This window comes from Centropristis striata, chromosome 11 (assembly GCF_030273125.1).
Source record: "Centropristis striata isolate RG_2023a ecotype Rhode Island chromosome 11, C.striata_1.0, whole genome shotgun sequence".
In the NCBI taxonomy this organism is placed as follows: domain Eukaryota; kingdom Metazoa; phylum Chordata; class Actinopteri; order Perciformes; family Serranidae; genus Centropristis; species Centropristis striata.
The window spans coordinates 28,983,769-29,008,312 of record NC_081527.1 but is presented as its reverse complement, the minus strand read 5'-3'; the positions used below and the strand labels follow the sequence as shown (position 1 = coordinate 29,008,312).

Here is a 24,544-nt window from a genome sequence, read left to right as displayed (position 1 = left end):
TACAGCTATTTGCGTTTCCGAGGCAGCATTCTTTACCTGTTAGTGTGTTTGGCTGTAAAACATCCACACACAGGCACATTTTACAAGATGCCAAATCTAATCTGCCCACAGCTTTGATACAATGACTATGATTAGCTCGGGGAAAATGGGCCCCTTGTTGACAACTAAGAGGCGGGAGAAGCCGGAGTCTCTGGGAAATCATAGGAATAATAACAATACCATACCTGCATATTAAACTGGAAGCATGCAACAGAGCAAAATAACAAAACAAAACACAGTTGTTAATAACAGGAGCTGAATGGGTTAGTGCGTGGGAGAGCTCTGATGGCGAGACGAGGATCATTTTGCTCTCACAAAAGAGAATTATGCAAATGAGGAGGCAGGGTTGAAATGAGATTTTCTACAAACAAACCTGGATTACAATATTAGAACTTTCTGGTCTACCTTTAAAGTACTTATTATGTAGAAAAGAGGAGAGAGCTGATTTACCCAGGTCAACTCAGGTAAAATCAAGGTATTTTTCATAGTTTTGGCCATCACTCCTACTGGTTATAATTGTGCTCAACTGCAGATCTGGGAGCACAGAAACATCTCTCTCTGAGCGAGATTCATCTGTTGGGTCCAATTATGATGCCTGAAATGATGGCCAAAACTACAAAAGGGGACCGGAGTTGTAATAACAGACATTTCTTTTTGGTTATGCAGGTGTGGTGACAAAAAAATGGGTTTCATTCCAAATCTCTATGCATTTGGAAAAAGCTGTCATCCACATTTGTGCAAATGTTTTGTTCCATCTTCAATACTGCAACTGTGAATGTTCAGATTAAAGTCATATTCAGAGAACAGGTGCTACTTTTCCCCCAAATGGTGGATGCCACATTTGGTGGTAAAGCTGCTTAAATATTCATTAATGTGATCATCAGGTGATCAGGTTTCAGTGAGGAATGTGAGGATACAGAGAAGAGGAGAATGAGGAAGCTGATCCATGACTGAAGGACTTACTCTAGTGACCTCACGGGGGTGTGGTCCATGCAGGAGTCGGCTCGACCAACCGGCTCGATCCTGCCGTTTTCTTCTTCTCTGGCCTCGTCGTCCTGTAGCAAACAAGAAAAAGAAGAGTTAGACGGCTTCAGAGAGCATGTTTATTCAAAACAAGTGGGTCTGAACTTGAATCATGACCTCTGCTGCATGCTGTATTCTCTTCGTCATTTAAAGAGATTACTGAAAACCTAGAAAACTAAAAGTATGCCTCAGCAGCTATAGAGCAGGCGCAGCTGCTAACCTGATGAGGCAGAGACGAGCAGACCGGAGGAGGTCTTCCACAGGTGTAAAAATACATGCCCTTAAAAAATTCTGATGCATTCAAAAATGCATTTCCTTTGTTCTCCTCTTGTGTCAAGTGTGGATGATTACTCTGTGTGAATACTGGAGCTGAGACTCGTGACGTGAACGCACAAACACACGCTCACATGCAGACGGGCACTCAGAGCCACGAGGAGAAAAATGAGAAGCAAAGAAAAGAAGGTCATTAAAATTTCAGGGCGACACCGGAGAGGAGAGAGGAGCGAGCAGCAGCGCGGGCCTCCCCGGCAGCCGGCCGCCTCATCAGTATGAAAATGAGCTTGCCGTTACCGTGGCTGCCGTACGGTTGCCATGACACTTTCGGTGCCTGGAGGACGTACAGCTACAGGGCAGCAGATGAGTGTGTGCATGTGTGAGAAACAGTGTGACTGCTGTCTTTCAGTTTAGAAGTCGTCTCCTGCAGCTAAAAGTGCAGAATGTCACAATGAAAACAGAAAGAATGAGTCTCACTCGCAGCTTTCACAGGCAGACGGATGCAAATAAGACAAGGAGGCAGCTCTGCGTGTCTACATTCATCTGTAGGGATTTACAATTTAAACTGGTTCCTTTATGGGTTATCAGCAAAGGCTCACAAAAAATATTAGGTCATGATTTATCCGTGGTAAGAGGTGAGTTTACTAGAATCATCAACAAGAAAGGTTTGTATTTTTTAAAGTTTTTGTCTTTCATGTTTTTTTTTTCCTTCTTTTATCTCAGGACCATGTAAAAAACAAGTGTTAATCTAATCGACATCCCTTGATCCAATGTATCTTGCATATTCATAAACAAATCAGATCACAAAGCATTCATAAACATAAATGTATTATAATAAAAGGGATAAGCAACTAACATGGTCATCTGTGCAGCCCAGCCAGTGTCCATATATTCTTTTTTATTCACCAGCCAACGTGACTGGTAGATGAAAAAAATCTAATGGCAAAAAATAAAAAACTGCATTTTTTGTCACAAATATATTTATTTCGGTAACTTTCATTGAGATAATAAAACATAATGTTGAATACAAAGAAGCCATAGGAAGAATATATAGATATATTCGCATATATTTATCAACAGTTAATCATCATTTTAAGCATCCTGTATACAACTCAAGAAGTATTGTTTCTTTTCTTAATGTTGCACCATTTACCTTTACGTTACTCCTAGAAACATTGTCAATGTCGTCACGTAACGGTTTATTAGCCTTATGATAGCTGGGAGCAGACCAGCAGGAACAGAAGCAGCGTCCCCCTTAAATGGGACCAAAACACAATATAGACTCTTAGCATAGACTTTTTTTATGACATGACTATTTTGGGACAGACAGTTACCCGCCAGTGTTGCAAATAGCTCCATGATTTACCCACCAAATGGAAAAATCTAACCCCTTGGTGGGTGTTAATTCTGGACCCTGAGACCCAAAGAATACAACCATTTATAACATAAATGTTTTAAAACGAAGACATGCTGCCACTCAAATGCTACTCTGCTCCCTCTCTACCTGTTGGTATTCAGCACATGGAAAAAATTATAAATTCCTGCATGACCGGAGGACTATAGTCCACAGACGCCCCGATGAGGAAGAGCATTAAATTGTTTTGCAGTGATGTCCTGACAACAGGCTGGAAGATAAAAAGCATGTGGAGGACTATAAAGACGACAGTGTGGTTCTTAAAAGACATTTCTCAGATCAGTGGACAGCAGAACTGCATTCCAGGATTTTTACAGCACCATAAAAGAGACGTGTAAAAAACCACGAGCATTTATAGCATTTATAAAAGGAACATTGCCAAAAATGTGTTCTACCATATTGTGCAAGCCTCTGATTTATTCACCCGTACTACATGGAGTCACAGCCTTTATTTAAATGCATGGAGGAGCCATGCACCCTCATGATCATACGAAGGAGAAACGATCTAAAGCACACAGAGGCCGGATTAGAAGAAAGCACAGCAGACAGAGACAATAACAACTCAAAGAGCCTCAGAAACACATCTAACACTATTCAATATTTATCAGAAGACGAGGAAGTGAGGCCGGGGGACATCAGAGAGGGAGAGGAGTCGCTATCTGAGGAAGAGCAAATGAGATCGGCATTCATCACAGCACACGCACGCATCTCACAGAGCCTTTATTTCAATACGCAGCATCTCTGAGGAATCTGCCGGCACGCTGACAATTCTATCCTACAGTCAGGCTGAGACTCTGTGTGTGTGTGTGTGTGTGTGTGTGTGTGTGTGTGTGTGTGTGTAGAAGATAATAAAAGGTAAAGGTTGTGATGGAGATGGAAGTAAAATTAGAGAAATGTAGAGAGATGTGCGCGGTAAAGAATGCATTTATAGCATTATGTATTGATTTATAGAGGCTGCCAGGGGTCGATATATCCAATCAGATCTGGAACAATATAATTACAATAAGCAAATGAAAAATAATGGCCTCCATCTAATGCAACGGTTCTCAATCACCCACACAGCCTGCTGCTTCTTGCCCAACGACAGATCAACATAATGGGTCAAACACTGCACCCCACTACTCATGTAGACGCTGTAGTGGAGCTTTCCATCATACGTGATCTTAATCAGCAGACGGAGTTTCCTTGTTGTAGAGAAACTTTCACCCTGTATCCCTTCCACTATCAAATAAAGACAAAAATGCTGATGATATACCTGGGACTCTCACTGAAAGCTTCAGAACAACTACCAAATGGGCTTTTGTGTGAGATAATGCAGTTCAAAGGGAATAAACTCAACTGATGGAAGTGATTTGTTTTAACTGGCCTTTCATTCTTTCCACTATCTGTTTTAAAGGTCCATCTGCTCTGAAGGAAGAACAAGAGGCGGGGTTCTCCCTGGACAGGACGCCAGTCTATCACAGGGCTGATACATAGAGACAGACAACCATTCACACTCTCATTCACTCCTACGGGCAATTTAGAGTCAACAATTAAACTAAACTGCATGTCTTTGGACTGTGGGAGGAAGCCGGAGAGAACATTCAACTCCACACTAGTAGAGCCATAAGCTGGATTCGGACCTGCGACCCTCTTACTGAGTGTGAAAGTGCTACCCACTAGCCCAATAATGTAACTTGCCCTTAAAAAAACTGCCCTATAAAAGATGGAGGGAGTTTGGGTGGAAGAATTTGATTCGCTTCTTCATTACACCACACATCAAAAGTATACAGTTAGGTGAACAACAGCATTACTGAAGACAATGTGGACAGATTAGTGCCAATCACACTCATGTTTTTGGACATGTGTCTCCACATGAGTGGTTCAAATTCTGGAAGAGATTTTTTCTTACAGGATACCCAAGGACCCCCGGATCATGTACCTGGGCATGACTCTAGACAGTACTATTCAACAGAAGGACTTGTACCTCTTCAAAATACTGATCCTGGCATGTAAAAAGGCCATGACAAGAAACTGGCTAAAAATTGACCCTCCATGCTCAACACAATGGCTGGGTATTGTTGAGGAGATCTACTCGATGGAAAGGCTGACGCATTATCTCAGAAAGAAAGCAGGGACCCTGGACCAACGGTGGCGTAAATGGACTGTGTACACGAAAAAAGTTGGGTCAATTACTCAGTGGACCGAATGGACAATGATAAAAGCTCCAACTAGAGTGGTGTGCCCCACCCCTATCCTTTTTATTTTTATTTTCTTTTAACTTAAGTTTACTTCATTTTACTCTTGTTTTTGTCTATAAGTAAAATGCAAATTAAATAAAAAGATTTTTTTTTAAAAACTGCCAAAAAGATATCAAATGAAGCATGATTTTGCAATTGCTAGCTTTTTTTTGTGGTTGTTTAAAATTTAAAAAATGCCATAAAGCAATCTGTTATGAGTGAAAGAATCTGTCAGACAGCATCCTGTGTGATGGCCCCGTTTGTTTAAAGTAACCTGTACCTATACATTAAATGGAGCACAGTGTGATTTATTCATGCTATAATGTAGCATGGTCTGTTGTTTACATGGTTGGTTATGTCTACATGACCAAAGCTAGTTTTTCTTCATGTCTTTGCTGCATCCTTTTGATATCTGTAGCTTCCAAAATCTAGTTTTCCCCACAGAAGAAAGAAAAAAAGAAGAGAAGAAGCAAGAACATAATAAAAGACTACATATTATCAGCTGTGAAGATAAGAATACTGTCTTCTTGCAGCATTAGCAACAACTAGTCTGATTGACAGATGGACCAATCAGCTTTTACTTCAACTTCCCTCTCCTCAGTCCAGAAGGAGACACTCAGAAAGGCTCGGCCACACTTTCCCAACCACAACATCAAGACGTCGCCCATTCCCGTTCCTGGGAGTGGGCGGAGAGATAGATAGCGGCATTAATAATTCAGGGCTGAGTTGGGGGGTTAATGGCTCGCAGGCAGACAGGCAGGCAGGCAGGTAGGAGGACGAGAGGCCGATGTGTTTTCCAGCCGAGTCATTGTTTGTTTCCTGGACGTGGAAGGAGAGGCTGGCGGGCAGTTTTCAGGCCCGAGGGCTCATTAAAGATTAATAGGAGAATCCATTGGGGCCTGTCCTTTCTATCTCTCAGACTAAATGAAGTGGTCTGCGCCAGGCGTGTATGTGTGTGTATGTATGGGAGGAGAGTGAGTGGAGTAATGCTGCACTTTAATGAAGTGCTGCCCGCTCCCCTTTCCTGCCACTTTGACCACACTGTCACATGCAAATTGATGTGGATGTGTGAACATAGACACACAGTCTTTGTTTGTAGGAATGGTTCGGCTCTCTGAAGATGCTGCCAGAATTTGTTTTAAGAGAAATTGCAAACACAGTGATGTTGAATACGTTTTTAAGGTCCACTAAAGATTCAAATCTATAAAAATAACGATAACATTTCATCATTTGTGGCATCGTACCAGGATCATATCATTTCTTTGACACAGAATTCAAATTTTAAATATTAATAATTACTTTCCCAAAAGGTTTTACAACAAAAGTCATCATTAGGTTTTATGTTGAAGTTGCACATCTACAGGTTGTCAAACTCAGTAAAAAAAACTTTGCAGGAAGTCATTTAAACTGATGCAATAGTGAGAAACATTGACACATACCGTCACGCTGACAGCTCACAGTGCTAATTACAGGAAAGTTAAAAAAAAAAAAAAAAAAGCTTCATCACATAAAGTGAGAAGTCTTTCACATGTAGAATTTTACAAAAACAAATCAACACCATGAGTTAAGGAGTATCAACCTTTTTTCACATTTAGCAAATGTTTCCTGAAATAAACAGCTGGTGCAAGTGTGACCTTCACTGAGGTGAACCTGAGGAGCTTGGAAGTCTTTGGGCTCAGCGGTAGAGTGCATACCATTAAGGCTTAGTTCATGCAACACAGGAGGGCCCAGTTTTAGATCTGGCTTGGAGCCTTTTCCTACACATCTTCTCCTCTCTTTCCCCCTTTCACTCTGTATCTCTATCATTACCTAAAAAGCAGAAAAGTGGCCAAAAAGAAAAAAAAAACGGACATCAGCCCAGGCAGCCTGATCACAGATATCTTATGCAGCTCGCTGTTTAAGTAGATCTGTGCATTAATTCTCAATACTTTTGGGTGACAACTATGTTAACAATGGCCAGTTGTAAAACTCTGTAATATACCACCCAACACTCATACCAATAGGAATGTATCCATACAGTAAAATACAAGAAAAGTCATACAGATGTTTGAAGTTTTTTGGTCGGATTCATAGACTTCTTTATTGATTCTTTGATGCCGATTTAAACCAAACTTTTCCCAGTTTTAAACTTGTTTAGGCTGCTTTTCTTCAGCCAAAACTGAGTGCTCCGACTCAAAAAGTCTAAATGCAATCTACCAAACAAGTAGGGCTGGGCAATATATCAATATATAAAAAATATATCAATATATTTTTAAATGTGATATGGAATTAGACCATATCGATATAGTTCAATTTTTTTTCTTTTATATGTAAATGCTGCCCTTACTAGGGTTTCAGAAAAAGATTGGCCTATTTAATTTCATAGGCAATTTTTATTTAAGATATTTTTTTATTTAAATGTGCACTTTATGGAGCTTTGATTTTTATTTAAAAGGTACTCCTGTAGTTATACAGTATTTATGTTCACTTAAATAAATGGTATCAATAAAACTACTTGTGACATGTCATATTTGGCTTTGACTTTGACTGAACATTTGCTCTCACTTTGTGATAAAAATATCAGGATATATATCGTATATCGATTTTCAGCCTAAATATATCGGGATATGACTTTTGGTCCGTATCGCCCAGCCATACTAACAACTCCATCATCTTTGTTTTAGTATGACCATAATTAAAACGTCCTTTGAAATATGATAACAACGAGCATAAATGTTTTCATTTTAGCTCTAAAGATAAAAAGAGTAATTGTGGATTTCTGTTTATTGGTGCTTGCACACGTAACGAAAACAAATGTTCACCAACTGGAAGCAAATACTGATGCATATTCCTTCCTTACTGACAAACACACAAGCCATGAAGACAAAACATGACATGTTGGACATGCTGAACTGGAATAAAATCCTCAGAGAGAAAGACAGACACACAATCCATCACTGTTAACTGGTGTCTGTGTCCTCTCCAGCAGAGCTCCATATGTCCACGACCGGATGAAAACACTGAACCAGAGACTATAAATTAGCCTTAACCTCTGACCTTTAACCTGAAGATCACTACACACCATCTGGGAGCAGATAGATAGAAGATGAAGTTCGAATAATATTCAACATTATTATCATACAGAGAACTTGGTGAGGATCCCTGCTTCTGAAGTTCACCACAGGTGTTCTAAGGTATTTTCAGGTCACTGTGCATCATGTTGATGATTGACGGCAGCAAATTTAAACAAAACGGAAAAAATCTTCAATTTACTTCAAAGAAAAAATGAGCAGCACACAGATGGAAAAGAGAAACGAGTCAGGGAAAAGAAAAAAAAAAAACACAAATAGCTTCTGGGTCAGTGGGTGTGTGACCCCTCTCAGGATGAGGCAACAAAGAAAATCTGATCACACACACACTCACACACTGACACACTCACACACACTCCAGGTGGGCTGGTCTCACAGACGACCTATCTTCAGACTTCCACCACTCGCTGGAGGCACTCAGAAGTTTCATTGCAGCCCGCCTGAGAGGACACGGACACATTTCATCGTGTCAGGGGATATCATGATCAAACTTCACTGCACATGACCTTCCATGTCTTATTTACTGGGTCAGTCACTGAGGTCAGAGATTATAGCAAACCAATGCTGGTGTACCATGTCAGGATGATACCTGTTTACATTTCATTAGCTAAACTATTGCAGAATTCAGTTTTTTTGCTGAGTGATTAAACATAAAAATTGAAAATGTCAGAGGGAATTTTGGTCTACTGGTTTTAAAATTTTAGTTGAGGCAGTTTCTTCGGATCAAACAAACCCGATGCCCTTGATAATGTTGATGCTGCAGAGCACAACACAATCCCATCTGTCATGACAGGGAGACGTTTGATGAATGTCGACGCCCGGCTCCGTGCGAGACCACAATGCATCATTAAAAGCAAGCTTTCAATTACAGATCCCTGCGCTAATTCAATTAGTCTCCTTTGAAGACACTTTGATAATGGGATCCAGGCGGGCCGACGGCGTCGTCAATAACTCCAAGATTCACTGAGCAGAAAGGACGTTATCTGAGTTTATATCATCCCAGCTGCCGGTCGGACTGATGCACAGGACGTGGAGGACGGTGCGTGTGTGTTTGTGTGTGTTTGGTTTGTGGTGAAACGGTGTGTAGAAAATGGAGGAAAAGAGGAAGAAAGTGCTTGTTTCTGCATGGATGTTACTTTACATTTACATTTAGTCATTTAGCAGATGCTTTTATCCAAAGCGACTTACAGGAAAAAAGATGAACAATCAAGGTATAGTGCAATAAGAGCCATTAGTGCAGTAATAAGTGCTAGTGAGGATTCTTTAAGGAGTAGAGTTCTCGTGTGGTGCTAGGAGAGAAGATGCTCTCTGAAGAGCTGGGTCTTCAGGAGTTTTTTTTAAAGGCAGAGAGGGACGCCTCTGCTCTGGTAGGAACTGGTAGTGGTTCCACCAATGGGGAACAACATAGTAGCCGGGGCTTCTATTAATAAAAAATCAGTTTGGGACCCGGCTAATAATAGGGGCAGGCTATTATTTGAAGGAGGCTTTTATTAAAAAAGAAAATCAGAGCAGCTCTGACCGGCACTTTTTAGAGTGTTTTACACAGCGCATTGTAGCCAGTTACCTGGATGTCAGCCGTATTGGAAGTACTTGGATGTAAACAAACAATGAACAGCACGCTGAATGTTCATTTTAAGCAGCATTTAAAATGTCTAAACTACTAAAAAGCCCAGAAGAATGTGCGTAAATGGCTCGACTTTACAGAGAATGACTAGGACAGCAGGAGAAACAACGATATTTACCTACAGTACTAACTCGTGTGGCCAAACTTCAAAATACAGGTGTTGTGTCGAAATCTGTTACCGTCAAATGATGTTTCCTGAATGGTGTTCTCCGTAGCATCACCTCCACGGTTGGAGTTAGGATTTAAGTTTAAGGTTTGGCCTTATAGAGAGAACTGTTTGGGGTTAAGGTAAACTTGGGCTCATGTTAACAACTTAAAGGACGACTGGTTGGGGTCAGGGGTCAGGTTGGTGCAGGTTAAGGTAAGGGAGACACATATGGACGGGGGAACAGACTTTGACATAACGCATAAAAAATGCTCTTCTTTTTTTCTTCTTTAACGTAAAGCACTCCTGTATTACAGTTGGCTCTTTAAGAGTCAGCGTCAGCTAATAAACATGTTATTACATGTTTATAGCAATGTAGCAATGTAATAAATGTCATCAGTTTCACACACACACACACACACACACACACACACACACACACACACACACACACACACACACACACACACACACACACACACACACACACACACACACACACACACACACACACACACACACACACACACACACACACACACACACACACACACACACACACCCACACCGAGGCCCAAGCAGTAAGGAAAATAACAAGCATATCTATTACATCCTATATACAATATCGGGCCTTCAACTTTAAGGTCAATAGTCATACGCTTCAACATGACGACGCCTCAGTGTGCAAAGCAGCTCCATAAAGGAATGTTTGTTTTGTTTCCAGTTTGGTGTGAAGGAACTTGACGAGGCTGCACAGAGTCCTGACTTTCACCCCATCTAACACCTTTGGGATGAACTGGAATGCAGACTGCGAGCCACGCCTTATGAGCCAACATCAGAGTTGTGTGTCTGAAGCTCTGATGAGAGATGAGAGAAAATCCTTTCAGCCAAAATCTGGAGGAAAACTTTCCAAGAAGAGAGGAGGATGTTATTTAAAGCTGCAGATTGTGTTCATCTGGGTGTAATGTTCACATACTTCTGCCCTTTGTCATGCTCGGCCAAATAAAGTTTAGGAGCTATAATCCGGTGTGCAAGAACTCTCGTCTCTGCACATAGTGCATGCCCAGCGCTGAGTCTGTGTACATCTCACAACGACCAGAGGCAGTAGCAATAACAGCGTGAACAAAATGAGACTTCCAGCACTTCCTAAATTACCACGGTGCTGCTGTAGCGATCCACTTAATTCAACAGCAATTTCTGCAATCCAATTCAATCAAAGCGGATAGGGCTGGTGGAGGGGTATCACCACGGCAAGATATGCAACGCAATTTTCTCTGAAATAATAGACAATGGAGGCTCATCAGGAATCGAAGCAATTTCAAAACTCACGTTTTGACTGCCGACGTCCCCTGAGAGCTCAGTCAGCGTCACTCCAAATGGAATTGCAGAAGGTGTGAATGCCACTTGGTTGTTTTTTTTTTGTCAGGAGGTGCGTTTCATTCAGCACACAGAGAAGAGCAGAGCAGGATGATTCCTTTCGATATTTAATATACTGTAGATATCTTCGACTTTAAAACTCTGATTAGTGAGAAGTGTTCCTCGGTCTCCTGAGAGCACGGGGGCAACGAAGTGAGTGATGGGATGGAGGAATGGAAGACTAGAAAAGAAAAAAGGAAAAGGTAGAGAGACAAAGAGAGTGACTCAAAGAGAATGACAGAGAGGCAGATAGCGAGACAGACAAAGACACATTACACAGAGGAACAGAAAGCCGTGACAAAGCCCACTCAAAGGATGACAAATGACACTTTGAAAACTCTCAACTCGGAACCTGAGGGGATTCAGGGAAGTTCTGACTAGTTTTTGGTTGTCAGAGCAAAAAAAGAAGCAAAAAAGTTTGAGTTTGTCCCTCATTTGCCATCACTTCACTTACGCAACTCTTAGAATATATACTACATCTCATTTATTCATATTATTTGGATCGATATGTGTGATTTGAAGCTTCCTTGCATGCTAACGCTTCACCTAAAATATCCTCTGTTACCCGGCGGAGGTCCCGGCCCACTGAGGCTGTCTGGCATTCCAGCGGTGTGGATGGATTATTTAGACAGTAATCAGCCGGAGTTGGGCTGAACGTTGATGTAGGCCTGAATCCAACACACAGACAGAACCAGCTTGACTTGGCTCTCCTGACAATGTCAAACATGACACAGGTGGCGGGAGAGTGAGTGTGTGTGTGTGTGTGTGTGTGTGTGTGTGCGTGTGTGTGTGCGGGAGGGGATGGATACAGTAAAGGAGTACAGTATAAGGAGTGTAAGTGAGATGGGGAAAAGAAGTGAGAGCAAAGTTTGCAAAAATGTGTGTGTTCAAACCATATGTAGGCCATATGGGTGATGGAATTATGTGTCAACTGGAATGGATCAAGCACACACGCTATGATGTTGACTTCATTTATGCATAGAAAGCACAGACAGTGAGTGGGACCTGATATGTGGGGTGACAAATGAAAGGAAATGCCAACATAAAGTGTGATAATAGGGTGTTGGGCCACAATGAGCCTCCAGAACAGCTAAAGTGCTCTTTGTCGCAGATTCCCATAGGCTGTGCAACTCTTACAGAGGTGTAAGCAACATTTTACAAGCTTTACCTCATACGCACTTAAATAAAAAAAAAATAAAAAAGAAGTATATATTTATATATATTTTCCAATATTATTATACTGGGGTATTTCCAGGGTTTTTTCTACATGCAAGTGCATTTGCCAAAAGAACTGAAATTTTCCCCCAAAATATTAACCGTAAAATAGAAGATGAAATCTGGAAATTAATATCATAGGACATTATAGATTTTTTGAAAGATTTTTTTACAGTATTATTCACTGTATCAATTCAGTGAATTCTATGTAAAAAAGAGAAAAATAGACATCATATTTCTAAATGTAAAATGAAAATTGAAGGCAATTTTTTTTTTTTTTTTACAATAAATCTTAAAATTTTATTTATTTTTCTTTAAAAAAGAAATCTGTAAAAAGTCCAACACTTCACACACATATATTAAAAATATATTAAAGGAAAAACATTTAGTTATTGTACAGATTTGTTTTAATGATCTGTAAAATAACTCCTGACAACTTGAAAAACTGATTGTCTGAAAATTAATTGGCAATAATTATGATGATAAATCCATCACTTTAACTGAATATATAAGCAAAATGCAGGAAATGTACTGGTTCAGCTTCTCAAAACACCTCAAAAAATCTTCTGGCTCAACTTATGTTTCCAAGGGTAAGACCATAAGATTGACACACAAATGTGCAGTATATACAGTCAACTGTACAAAGTAAAACATAAAAGGTAAATTATTAGGAGATAGGAGCAACACTGAGCATTGTGAGCAAAGCACACAGTCTACACACACACACGAGAAAATGTTCAAATGTCTGCGAGTGAGTTAGTTTTCAGACAGATATCTTGAAAAGGGAGCGAGGGAGGAGGATGTGGAGGTTTTTGTAGCACTGTTAGAATCATAAAACATTTACTATGTTGATACATCTCTGGAGAGGTAGGCAGAAATATTTCACCACAACCAACATCAGACAGCAGAGACGGGCTGCTGAGGGCACGTTGGATGTTTCTGTGTTTCAACACCAACCAAACAAAGATCACAAATCAACAGTGAAAATCCTACAGTTTTCTTTAGTAAAAGATGCTGTGATTCCATTAAAGTCCAAGCAATTTTTTAAACGAAATTCTTAAAATGTTGCATGAAAGACAATGCGAATTAGGTACGTTCTCATCAACTGGTTTAGAGCAAATAAACAAAGCTGCAGTAACGTACTTTGGTCAACAGATAGCAGTGTAATGTGTTGCTGTAGGCTAATCAGTCAGTAAACAGGAGGAGAAGAAGCAAGAAGAAAAAACAGCAATAAAACGAGGTTGCTGATCAGACAACTTTGGCAACCAATGACATAAAATATGTCTTTAAGAATTAGATTTTACTGATCAAATTCTAATTGTTCTTTCATGTCAGAGGAAACAGCTCATCAGTCATGTGAGCTAAATGTTCACTAATAGAGGTCGACCGATATATCGGGGCTGATCAATTAGCCCATTTCACTGAGCCAACACCAGGCAAGGCTCGGTGCAACATCTGCCATTCTCTGGTGAGCTGCTGCTGATACCAGAAAAAAGAAAAACACATTAAATAAAAAAAAATACCACCTCAAAGCCAGTAACAACATACACATTGTTTGCTGTCCAACTGTTTATATGTTTTGTTTGTTTTGGTAATAAATCATTATTTTTTGTTTAAATTGAGACTTGTGTAACATTAGTTATCATTGTGTCACTTTTATCATGTAAATGGAGGGAGAAAAGGCAATATCGGCTTCAAGAATAGGACCAAAAAAATCGGCAGCACATATCGAGGATCGGTTAAGACTGATGTTAAAATATCGGTATCGGCCTTAAAAAAACCTGTATCGGTCGACCACTATTCGCCAAGTCAGAACATATTCGGAAAAATTGTTTCCATTTCACATTTAGCGCATTAACTATTTAAGAATAAGACAAAACCACCTAAAGCGAGTGTAAATACTTTTTCACATATTCAAATGTTTTATTGAATTTGGTGTTTCCATCAAGTTTGCTTTCTCATGCAAATCTTTAAAATGTGCAGAGAAATGGTTTGACAGCCCTGGGCTAAGACAAAGACACAAACAGTATCTTCTCGACCATGAGACACAAACATTCTGGGAAGCAGAAAAGAAAGAAAAAAAAGTAAACTCTGCAGACTTTTCTCTGTTTGTGTGGTTTCATGAGATAAATGGGAAGTACTGCAGTGTGGGTCCAACCCTCACGGTGCACTCAGTGTATGGCATTAATACGGAGGTGACCACAGTATAGTGGGCTCCGGCCGGTCACACAGCTTGTTACATGATGCAACGTTTACCAAGATGACACTCGAGATGGAGCCGCTGCTATGGAGCAAAATAACAGGCGACGCCGACCAAACTACCTCTGAGAGGAAGGGAGCTGGGGATAATGGTGACCGCACATACACACAGGCACACACACGCAGACACGCACACACATGCAGTTGTCAGATTGAAGGCCATTATTCTGGCTGACTCAAAGTATAATAGCTGCTGCTGAGAAGAAGAGTGTGTCTACATAAACTAGTGAGGGAGGAACCACAAAAAACTCACTCTCTCTCTCTCTGTACCCTCTCACTTCCTGCTGCAGAACACCTCCACAGCTGCACATCTCACAGCACAGCCAATGAGTCAGGAGCTTCAGATGAACTAAGACTCAACATATCAACTGTATCATAACTTAGTCATTTCTTTCTCATTATAACTTGGTTTTAAAACACGATTTCCATCTGACTTTGCAGCTAAGCAGCTTCTTTCCCATTCAAACCTGTAACTTAAACAGCTTGGGCCACTAAAACCCAGACTAAATAAACTTTTTCAATTCATTTCCAGGTGAAATTCCACCTAAATCTGCTATTAGAATCCATGCAAAGCCATGGCTTGATGATAATTATGATCCAAAAACACGGAAAATTGAATCATCACACAAAATGAGTCATTTCTTTTATGTCAGAGTAACAGATGTTTCAACAATATCCCATCTGCAAACTGATACATAATTCCCGGTGCTTTGGGTAAATGTTGGGGGTTCAGGTGTTGTGAAAATCAAAGCTCTGATCCTCCAGATACAGGGATATATCTGACTGTTCTCCATTTGCAGGATTTCATTGTCAGAGCACACCAGGCCTCAATAATCAGCTCTATCCCTCTCCTGCCAGATCCTCAGATTCTCCTCTGATAACAGCTGACACCTGCTGTTGTCATCCTTCTTGTCTGTCTTTGATCATTTTATGGACCTCTGATAAACTCCTCCGCAAAACACTCTCGTCTTCGCTCTCATCTCCTTTCACCAGCCAGTGTCTCTATCTCTGAGTTAATGATAAACCCATAAAGCGCAGCAGGTTTCCAAAACCTGAGATTCTAATCTTTGATTTCTGTGCTGTTTGTGATTCTAACCTTTCCTGTACTTCAAGAGGTGGATTAAGTTGAAGAAGGAGCTACCATCTGTTCAACCTGATCAGGTCTATTTTAGGTGTAATTAGATCTTGGTAGCAGGTGACGAACAGCAAATGATGTGCTTGTGTGTGCAAAGTCCTGCCAGCAGGTTGCACCCCAAGGTGGATATCCCCTCAGGGGGAAACTGCAAAGCCTCGAGAGGGGGAGAGCTGTCTTTCATCTTGCTTCCATCTCTGTATTCCTGCTCTCTCGGCCTGTCCCTCCCAGCTGGAAGGGATCTGGGCTCCCACAGCTCTCTGTCATATTAAAACCGAAAGATCAAAGGCGACTAGGAGTGCAGAACAGGAGGGAGAGAAAAATGAGAGGAATAAAAATAAAGGATATGATGTGAAGAGCAAAGACAAAAAGGGGGATCGATAGAGAGACGAGAGTACCATGGAGAGGAAAGGACAGACAGCGAGCTGGATGGAAAACATTTTATATGACTTATGATGTGTGGATCTGGAAAGGCTGAATGCATGTGTTTGGAAAAAAGTTTCTAAGTAAAGAATTTGCTCAATTGCCAGTGACGGTATGTCAAAAACGGCTGCTGAACCCTGGTGTTACTGAGGTCATGGCTTGGTGCACGCAGACTACATGTTATGTAGATCGATGCATGTACTGCAGAAACAAAACTCGCATGGAAACTTTTAGCAACCCATCATCAGCAACAGGTGCTGGGGTTAGAACGGCAAGCGGATTGGCATGCAAATGTCCTGCCATATTGCCGGAGAGATCTGTGCGGGCTTTTCCTCCTATGGCTTTCATAGTCATCCCGGGAAGGCATGATATTCTGCCCTTTCATAGTGCAGTCCAGTGTCCCAGTACGAGGTTATGTGACAATATTGACGTGCAACAGAGCATCAGCAGTGCTGCACAGTAGCACAGTGCTAACAGGCTACACGGTTAGCTCTGTAGCAGTACAGTATGTATGTGCTGCATGTATGTGATGTAGCACTTAGCGACCGCCGTTTGTTTACAACAAGCACCGGACACTCTGTGCACAGTAAGCGATGCTGGTTTGTTTACAATCAGCAGCGCACACCACATGTACAGTTAGCATGCTGGTTGTTTACAATAAGCAGCAGACGCCGTGCACAGTTAGCGATGTGTGCAGTGAACAGTGATTCAATGACTGTTGAGTGATTCAAAGACATCACATATTGTCAAATATTCCTCCTTGCCGGGATGGCGCATTCATAGTGGTCCAACAGTCCCACCAATTTTCCGCCTCTGTAACTCCCTCTGGAGGTGGAAAATTGGTGGGATCAGTTGATCCTGGCATCCCGCTTCAGATGCGTTCATAGTGGAGGCAAGACGTTACAGAGACGTACATGTCCTGGCATGAAACAGCACTATGAAAGGGGCTTAAGATAGATGTGCAGAAGACACAGACAGTGCATCAGTGTTACTCCACCATTGTAGAGTATGTGAATGCAAAGTGGTGCTTTTAATGTTTAAAAAAAGCTATGGTGGAACTATAGGGTGAATCACTAATGCACAAGTTCGAATTGTTATTATTCCATTTCTTGGTATTCTCGATTTAATAGCAAAATAGATGCTTTTCAGCTTGGTAGGCTGTTGTGACTGGTTGCCTTTTGGGAAAGTGTTTTTTAATGTAGTATAGAAATGTTTGAAATGTTACATTATGTTGATAATGAAAATAGTTTACCACAGGTTCCAGTGAGCAAAATGTTGCCTTAATCCCCAGCAGGAACTGTCTGTTCAAAATAAATAAAAATAAATGGATCCTTGTGCATTGTTTATTTTTTCTTGCTGTACAAAACTAGCATCAAACCGTCATTTCTCAGCACAGTTGTGTGCTCTTATGTTAACTAAATTATGATGGATATGTAAGATTAGATTGAAAAGTCTTATTCAGACAAAGGGAACTTGATCACTAACATGCTGTTTAAAGATTTTCATTAAGTTCTTGTTTCTTGCCATGTATGAAACGTCTTAATAATAATATGAGCCCTCATCAAGATACTCAGACTCATATTACAGAAAGGTGACAAAAGGGGCCAAAGGTGAGCGATGAAACAGAAGAAAGAGAAGGTTAAACACAGAGATAAGAGTCAGAGTGATCATTAACTGAATGAGGAGGAGAGCGGTGACTAATGGAGAGACGGACAAAAGGGCAACAAAGCGAGGGATGGAATAATAAGATTCACCAAAATATATTACAGATGAGAAAAGTAGGAATAAAAAGAGAGAAGGAGGCCCTGAGGCAAAATGAGTGATTTGTGATATTGGGCTATATAAATAAATTGACTAGAAGGAGCCGGACTCGAGGCTCATCACAGCGAGGTGGCTGCAGATTAACACTGAACTGCTCCCACATCTGCAAACACTAACACACACCTACAGTATTTATCTGGACACCCATTCACACTATACTCACATAGAATACAGAAACAGAAGGACAAAACACATGTGCACACACACACACACGCATACACACAAACCTGTGCTAGTCTCTCCGATCTAAGCTCCACAGCAGCACCTACTGGCCATCTGTTCAGAATCCACAGTACACTGATGCTGCTGCTTTAAAAAGAGGTGGACTGTTCGCTTTCATGTGTCTTATTAACACACACACACACACACAGCGTACACACCAACAGATTTCTTGAACCCTTGCATAGAAAACTCCATGTTTGTGTACACACCTGCATATAGAGAAAAAAAAACACACTCATTTATTCACATTTACACAGCAAAAGTTGAAAATGCAGGTTTGGGTGCACATTATGCATGCACATACGAAGCCATGCTGCACGCAGAGTCTGAGGTGATTTATGAGTGTACGGCTCAGGTTTGCATGATTTATCCTGCTAAAGCTGCACTGTACACCTGAGGGACTCCACTACACACACTGCATGGAGGCTTGTTAGTTAGGAAGCACTGGAGGAAGGGGTGTGTGTGTGTGTGTGTGTGTGTGTGCAGGGCAATGAAGATTTGTTTTGGTGCATATGCTTACTGTGTAATCGTGTTATTATTTTAAGTATATGTGTGCACACACGCTTTTGGTTTAAGTGCGCTTCAAAATGCAGTGTATGCATAATAAATGTGTGTTTGTGGCTCTCTCTATATGTGTTGACCAAATCCTGCGGTGTGTTTATGAGTGTGTGTGTGTAAAAAGTTTGTATGTTTGTCTCTGTGTGACATATATATGTTTTATCAAACTAGCTGTTGTGTGTGTGAGAGGTTGTGTGCGAATACGCTCACAGTGCACACATGCATATGTCAGCATTAACATTCTCACACAGGTATGGAGGTCTGTGTGTGTGTGTGTGTGTGTGCGTGTGTGTGTGTGTGTGTGTGTGTGTGTGTGCTGACCAGCCTTCAGTAAGTCTGTGTAACAACATCCCCAGTGAGTTGAGCGAAGCCTCCATCCCACCATGAGAGATAACTCAACACTCCCTCAGCAATCTAATGGCCGAGGACACACAGCAGCAAGACACACACTGTTCATACACTGTTCATACACTGCCACATACATACACATACTGAATGTTGATGAAGAAATTACAGTCTAACCTCCAGTGACTTATCATCATTAACTGCACAAAGTCAGTTCTGCACTTGAAAGGTGCTAATTGGGAAAAAAAGGTCAGTTATGATACATTCAAATCTACAGTTTTGAAAGGTTACACTGCTTAAATCCTAAAATAATCCCTCAAAAACCCTGTAATTTCTACTGGCACAAGCATGGAGAGAATCTGATCTTTGGAAGACATTTTTGTTGCCAGTCTGGCCACAAACAAGGTTTTTGCAGAATCTCGCTTGTCAATCAATCAGCAGTGTTCCCTGCTGTGACATTTGTTTCTTTCGGATTTTCAGTTGACACAGAATTGACTTTCTGTTTATGGCGTCCTTTTGTCTCCTCAGCTATGGTGCAGCAGCAGCAGCAGCAGCAGCTATGGCTTTTCATTCCACACACCCAGTTCTTGTATTTTTTTCTTTCCAACAACCCACTGCTGCTGCTAAAAACCCAACATGCATCACTTTCTGTTGAGCATTAAAAACTGAGCAGATATAGTGTGTTTACCCCTTCTCCATCTACCGTCACTGTTAAATACCGCCAGCTCTTTACAACTGCATGAGTCCCTTTAGTTATTAATACAACTATAAAAATGTCTGTTAGAGTAACTTACCTATTTACTTTTGTCTCTATAAAGCACTTTTGTATTTTAAAACTGCTCCATAAACAAACTGACTCGACTACAACACCAAATGAATCACATTTGGCCAAAACAGCGATACAAGGAATCCAACCTGAGGTATACAAAGGCAGTAATTAAACATTTATAGACTTACATAGAAAAAAGACTGCATATTAATATTTAGAGTAGCTATTGGGCTTACATACAAATGGGGAAAATGTGTTTGTGCTTGTGCTTTTGGTTTTGTTCCCATTTCCATTTCACATGTTTGATATAAAGACAGCTAATCTATCCACTATCTTTGCTTGAACACATACTGTACATTGTTATGTGCAATGTGTTTGACAGTTAGTGTGAGTATAATTAATGGTGTAAAAGAAGAGTCCAGGTTCTGTGTGTTAAGTCAGTCTGGCTCCAGCTCCATGTATCAGCAATGCATACAATGCAGAGCTCAGGGGGAAGACATCCAGACGTAATGTGAACATACAGAAACAAGACAATTGAGTCCCTATGAAAACCATGTATTTTTTCTGAACTTTCCCATTTTCATGAACCACAACAGCTTTAAGCATTGTTTTTTTTTATGGATTTCGGGTTTGGGAAGGGTTTTGTAGCCCAAACACCAGAAAAATAAAGTAATATTCACCAATAAAGGTACTTAATCTGGTAGTGGATCAATCATTTCTGTGTTGTTTTTTTTATTAGACAGCAACAACAAAGACACACACACACTTTTTTATCTATATATTTATAGATAGCCTGAAGGTATTAACATCAGAGGAACCACACACACACACACACAATATTGACTAGAAACTGATTCAATACAACAAATAAACACACAGACACTTCTCTCCATGACATGCAAGTCCTCAGAGACAGTTTTCTCCCCTCAGAGGTGAAGACTGACCCAGACAGGGTGCAGGGTGCAAGGTCCGTGTGTGTGTGTGTGTGTGTGTGTGTGTGTGTGTGTGTGTGTGTGTCTCACACTGCTCAGTGGCTTTTCTTCTTAATTGGTTGATTTGCAACCAAGTCTTTTGCTGCCTGGATTTCTGACACATGTTCACAGCTGACACACCAAACAAACACACACAGTCAAAGTCATAAATGCAGTAAACACACAAACACACACACACACACACACACACACACACACACACGTTGCAGTGCAGACCTCTGTTTTCTCCGCAGCCTCTGCACCTCCAGCCGCCTCTCATTAATACACAGTCGACTGACAGTGCGTTGTTGCCATGGCGACCCCCTACCTGTTGCCAAAGGGGGGGCTGGGAGTTTAGGGGCTTGTGAACGCAGCTCAAAACTATCGCAGTTCAATTTTCGCTGCGTGTCAGGGAGCCGCCGGTGCTGCTGCAGGCACGCACAATTACCCACTTGGGAGACGGAGAATAGCTTCATTCATTTCAATGCGATCCAATCTGGCTCACTTCAGTGCAAAGCAATGGCCTGTTCTGTAGGTTTTGTTATGAGAGAAGCCGAATTCTCCGCAGGAGTAAAATAGGCCTACTTCATTATATGATGCTCTATTCTAATTCTGCTCTTCATTTCATACTCCTCTGTTCCATGTTATTCATTCGAGGAAGATAAGATGAAACTAACTTGAGGAAATTGTTAATTCATCATTCCAAGCTGCTCTATTCTAATTAAATCACTGCATATTCTATTCTGGCTGTGCTATTTTTCATTCCCATAGCATTCTATTTTACACTCGTAACAAAGGTTTAATATACTTCTGGAAAAAGGCTCTCAGGGCTAATTGTGTCATAGCAGATTTCTCTCTGGTTCTGTAATGAACTGTGGAGGCGGTTTGATCGCATACAGAGTCTGTGTGGCCATTAAAGATGCATGAAATGCCCCAAAACAGCTCCTTTAACAGAACTTACTGTACTTCACACTTACTGTTTTGGGTTTTTTTTGCCCCTTATTTAACTTTCAAAGTGCAGTATTTGTTTCCAGGATGTGTTTGCAGGTTCTGGCTCCAGAACCTGAACAATTTCACAGCTTTTAATGTGATATGATAATGCCAAACCACATGTTTTTCATAGTGCCAAGATTCATTAAGTAGTTAATCAACAGAAAATCAGCAAGCAGCTATTCTGACATTGATAAACGGAAGTATTAAGAAAAAACAAAAAAAGCACTGGTCCGACTCTCTTAAATAAAAATATTTTTGCTTTCTTAGTTTCTATAATAGTACACTAAATATGCTATATTTGTTGGACAAAACATGACAATTAACACCTTGAGTTGGCTCTGGGAAATTGTAATTCTGACCAAACATAGACCAAGCAATTAATGTAGAAAACGATGGGTTGATGGCTCGAGGAAAAAAAAAAAAAACTACATTTCAGCAGTAATGTCTTTCTCACTACTATGGGTCAGTGCTAGTGTTTCAAAACATAAAACTACTTCCTATTAAATTACTTGTGTTATATTGCTAAAGTTTTGCATTTCAAACAGGATCTTGTAACAGTGAGCATGCATTAGTGTAAAAGGTCATGGTCATGTTACTCTGCAGCATTAGATTTTGTCTCTGGACATGTTTTAGCATCACAAAGTCACAAATTACATCTGGTTTGAAGATTTAAGTGTTCAGAGTGTGATAAGTATTATTGTGTTTTGCAAAACAAAAGGATCTCCTTCTGACTGGTTTTTCCAACAAAATTAAATATAGTGCCGAGTCGGGTTATTTGACAATCAACAGAATAAGAAAAAGGAGAGTAATCACATGCATTCAAAACTAAGTAAACCAACAATACGAGTCTACACTCTACGGAGGAGATAACAGACTTTTGCTTTCCAACAAAGTGATTTTTTTTTTTAGATTATCATGTTTGGAACAAAAGCAAGGTTTTTCTCATCACAGCAGAGTTGCAACATCCTACCGTGGAAAAAAAAGGAAAAGCTAAGTGGATTTTAAATCAACGTGACATAAAACAGTGACAGCGAGCAGAGAGACAGCCAACAACAGCAGCTCAGGAGAACTCAGACTGCACTACGACTGTTTCATTGATAAGAAGAAATACAATGATGTCATTTGGATTCAGACCATCTGACTTCGCCATCTCTGTGCAGCCACACATACACACGCCTGTACACTTACGGAGCAAGAATACACAACATAACACTGTCCTTTACCATCCCACAGAGAGAAGCAGCATTAAACAAGCACACACACACACACACACACACACACACACACACACACACACTCTCTCTCTCTCACACACAGACTGATGTAGCTGTTACTGTCACAGTGAGGGCTGTCCACAGACGGAGCGGGTGGTGGGGGACATGTGTGGTCTGTATGTGTGTGAGCTGAAGTGAGCAGATGGACTTCAGCAGGTCATTAATACCAACTACACCATCCTGCAGTGACCTCTACCACTTAACCCCCTTCATACTAAAACCTGCTGTAAGACAGATGAGGAGAACGGTGCAACTTCACACTCTGATGGACGGTGGGAACTCTAAGCTGGAAGCCTAACCCTTTAGAGGAACAAACTGTTTACAGAAAACCTTATAGAAGAACAAAACCAGAAACAAATGTGAATTAGATGGCACTTAGTCGAGTCACTAAGTGGCTGTGATGATAAATCAAAATCTATGTATACTCTATATTTGCCTCAGAGGCAACTTCAAATAATTAGCACAATGAAAACCAACTCATATGTGGCTCACTTCCAGCATAAAAAATTGCACTTTAACACACCCCAAAGACTTCAAGCTGAAGCCAGCTGGACACCAACATTTACTAAACATCCTGCACCCGCATGAGATAAAATATCTATTAACCCTTTATCGGGCGAAGAACTATATTTGGTAACTTCAGTGGATATCCAAAATGGGGTCCCCATGTCTCTGTGTTTGGTCGTAGAACCACGTGGATTTCTTCCAGCTAATCAACAAATATCAGGCTATGTCACAGACAGTGACACCATGACATCTGACCAATCAGTATGATAATAATATAATAATATTTCGAGAAAAAAATTGCAAATTTACTAGATTAAAGTGGAAAATCTACAAGAAAAAAGTCGCAGATTTACAAGAAAAAAGTGGAAATAACTTTTTTTATCGCAGACTCACCACTTTAAATCTCATAAATCTGTGCATTTTTTTTAATCATAGATTTGTCACTTTAATCTCGTAAACTTTTTTATCAAAATGTTACCCCCCTCCCCTGGGTCCGTATGTTTTTTTTTTTTACACATTTCACAGTTCACTTTCTGGCAGTATGTAATATCCTCCAATATTCTCTAGGGTTGAAATTTGGAATTTGCTAGTATTTCAATGAGTGCCCTATTAAGGGTTAAGTAATCTGTATTTGTACTCCAAAAGCATAAAGACAAACAAAACAAATGTGCTAACCACTGCAAGTCAAATAAAACAGTTGAGTCATATGTTTGAATACAAACAAAAAAAATGTACAACAACCAAACTGCAACTGGCACTGTAGAGTCGTGATTTGCACTAGCAAGTCTAATGCATTTTCCTTTAGAAAGAAGAGGAATAAGGGAGATGGCAGGA

At 40.6% G+C, this 24,544-nt stretch overlaps 1 protein-coding gene across 3 annotated transcripts in view; it reads right to left on the bottom strand.

Annotated features, from left to right (window-relative positions):
• LOC131979811 (partitioning defective 3 homolog) overlaps nt 1-24,544 on the bottom strand; it is a 293,005-nt gene that overhangs the window by 146,689 nt on the left and 121,772 nt on the right. For all 3 annotated transcript variants that reach the window (XR_009395141.1, XM_059343852.1, XM_059343853.1), the window contains exon 6: nt 1,003-1,094. Coding sequence is in view for 2 of the 3 variants with exons in the window: in XM_059343852.1 (XP_059199835.1) it covers nt 1,003-1,094 (92 nt within the window). In the remaining variant the exon portion in view is untranslated. The remainder of the gene's footprint in view (nt 1-1,002; nt 1,095-24,544) is intronic.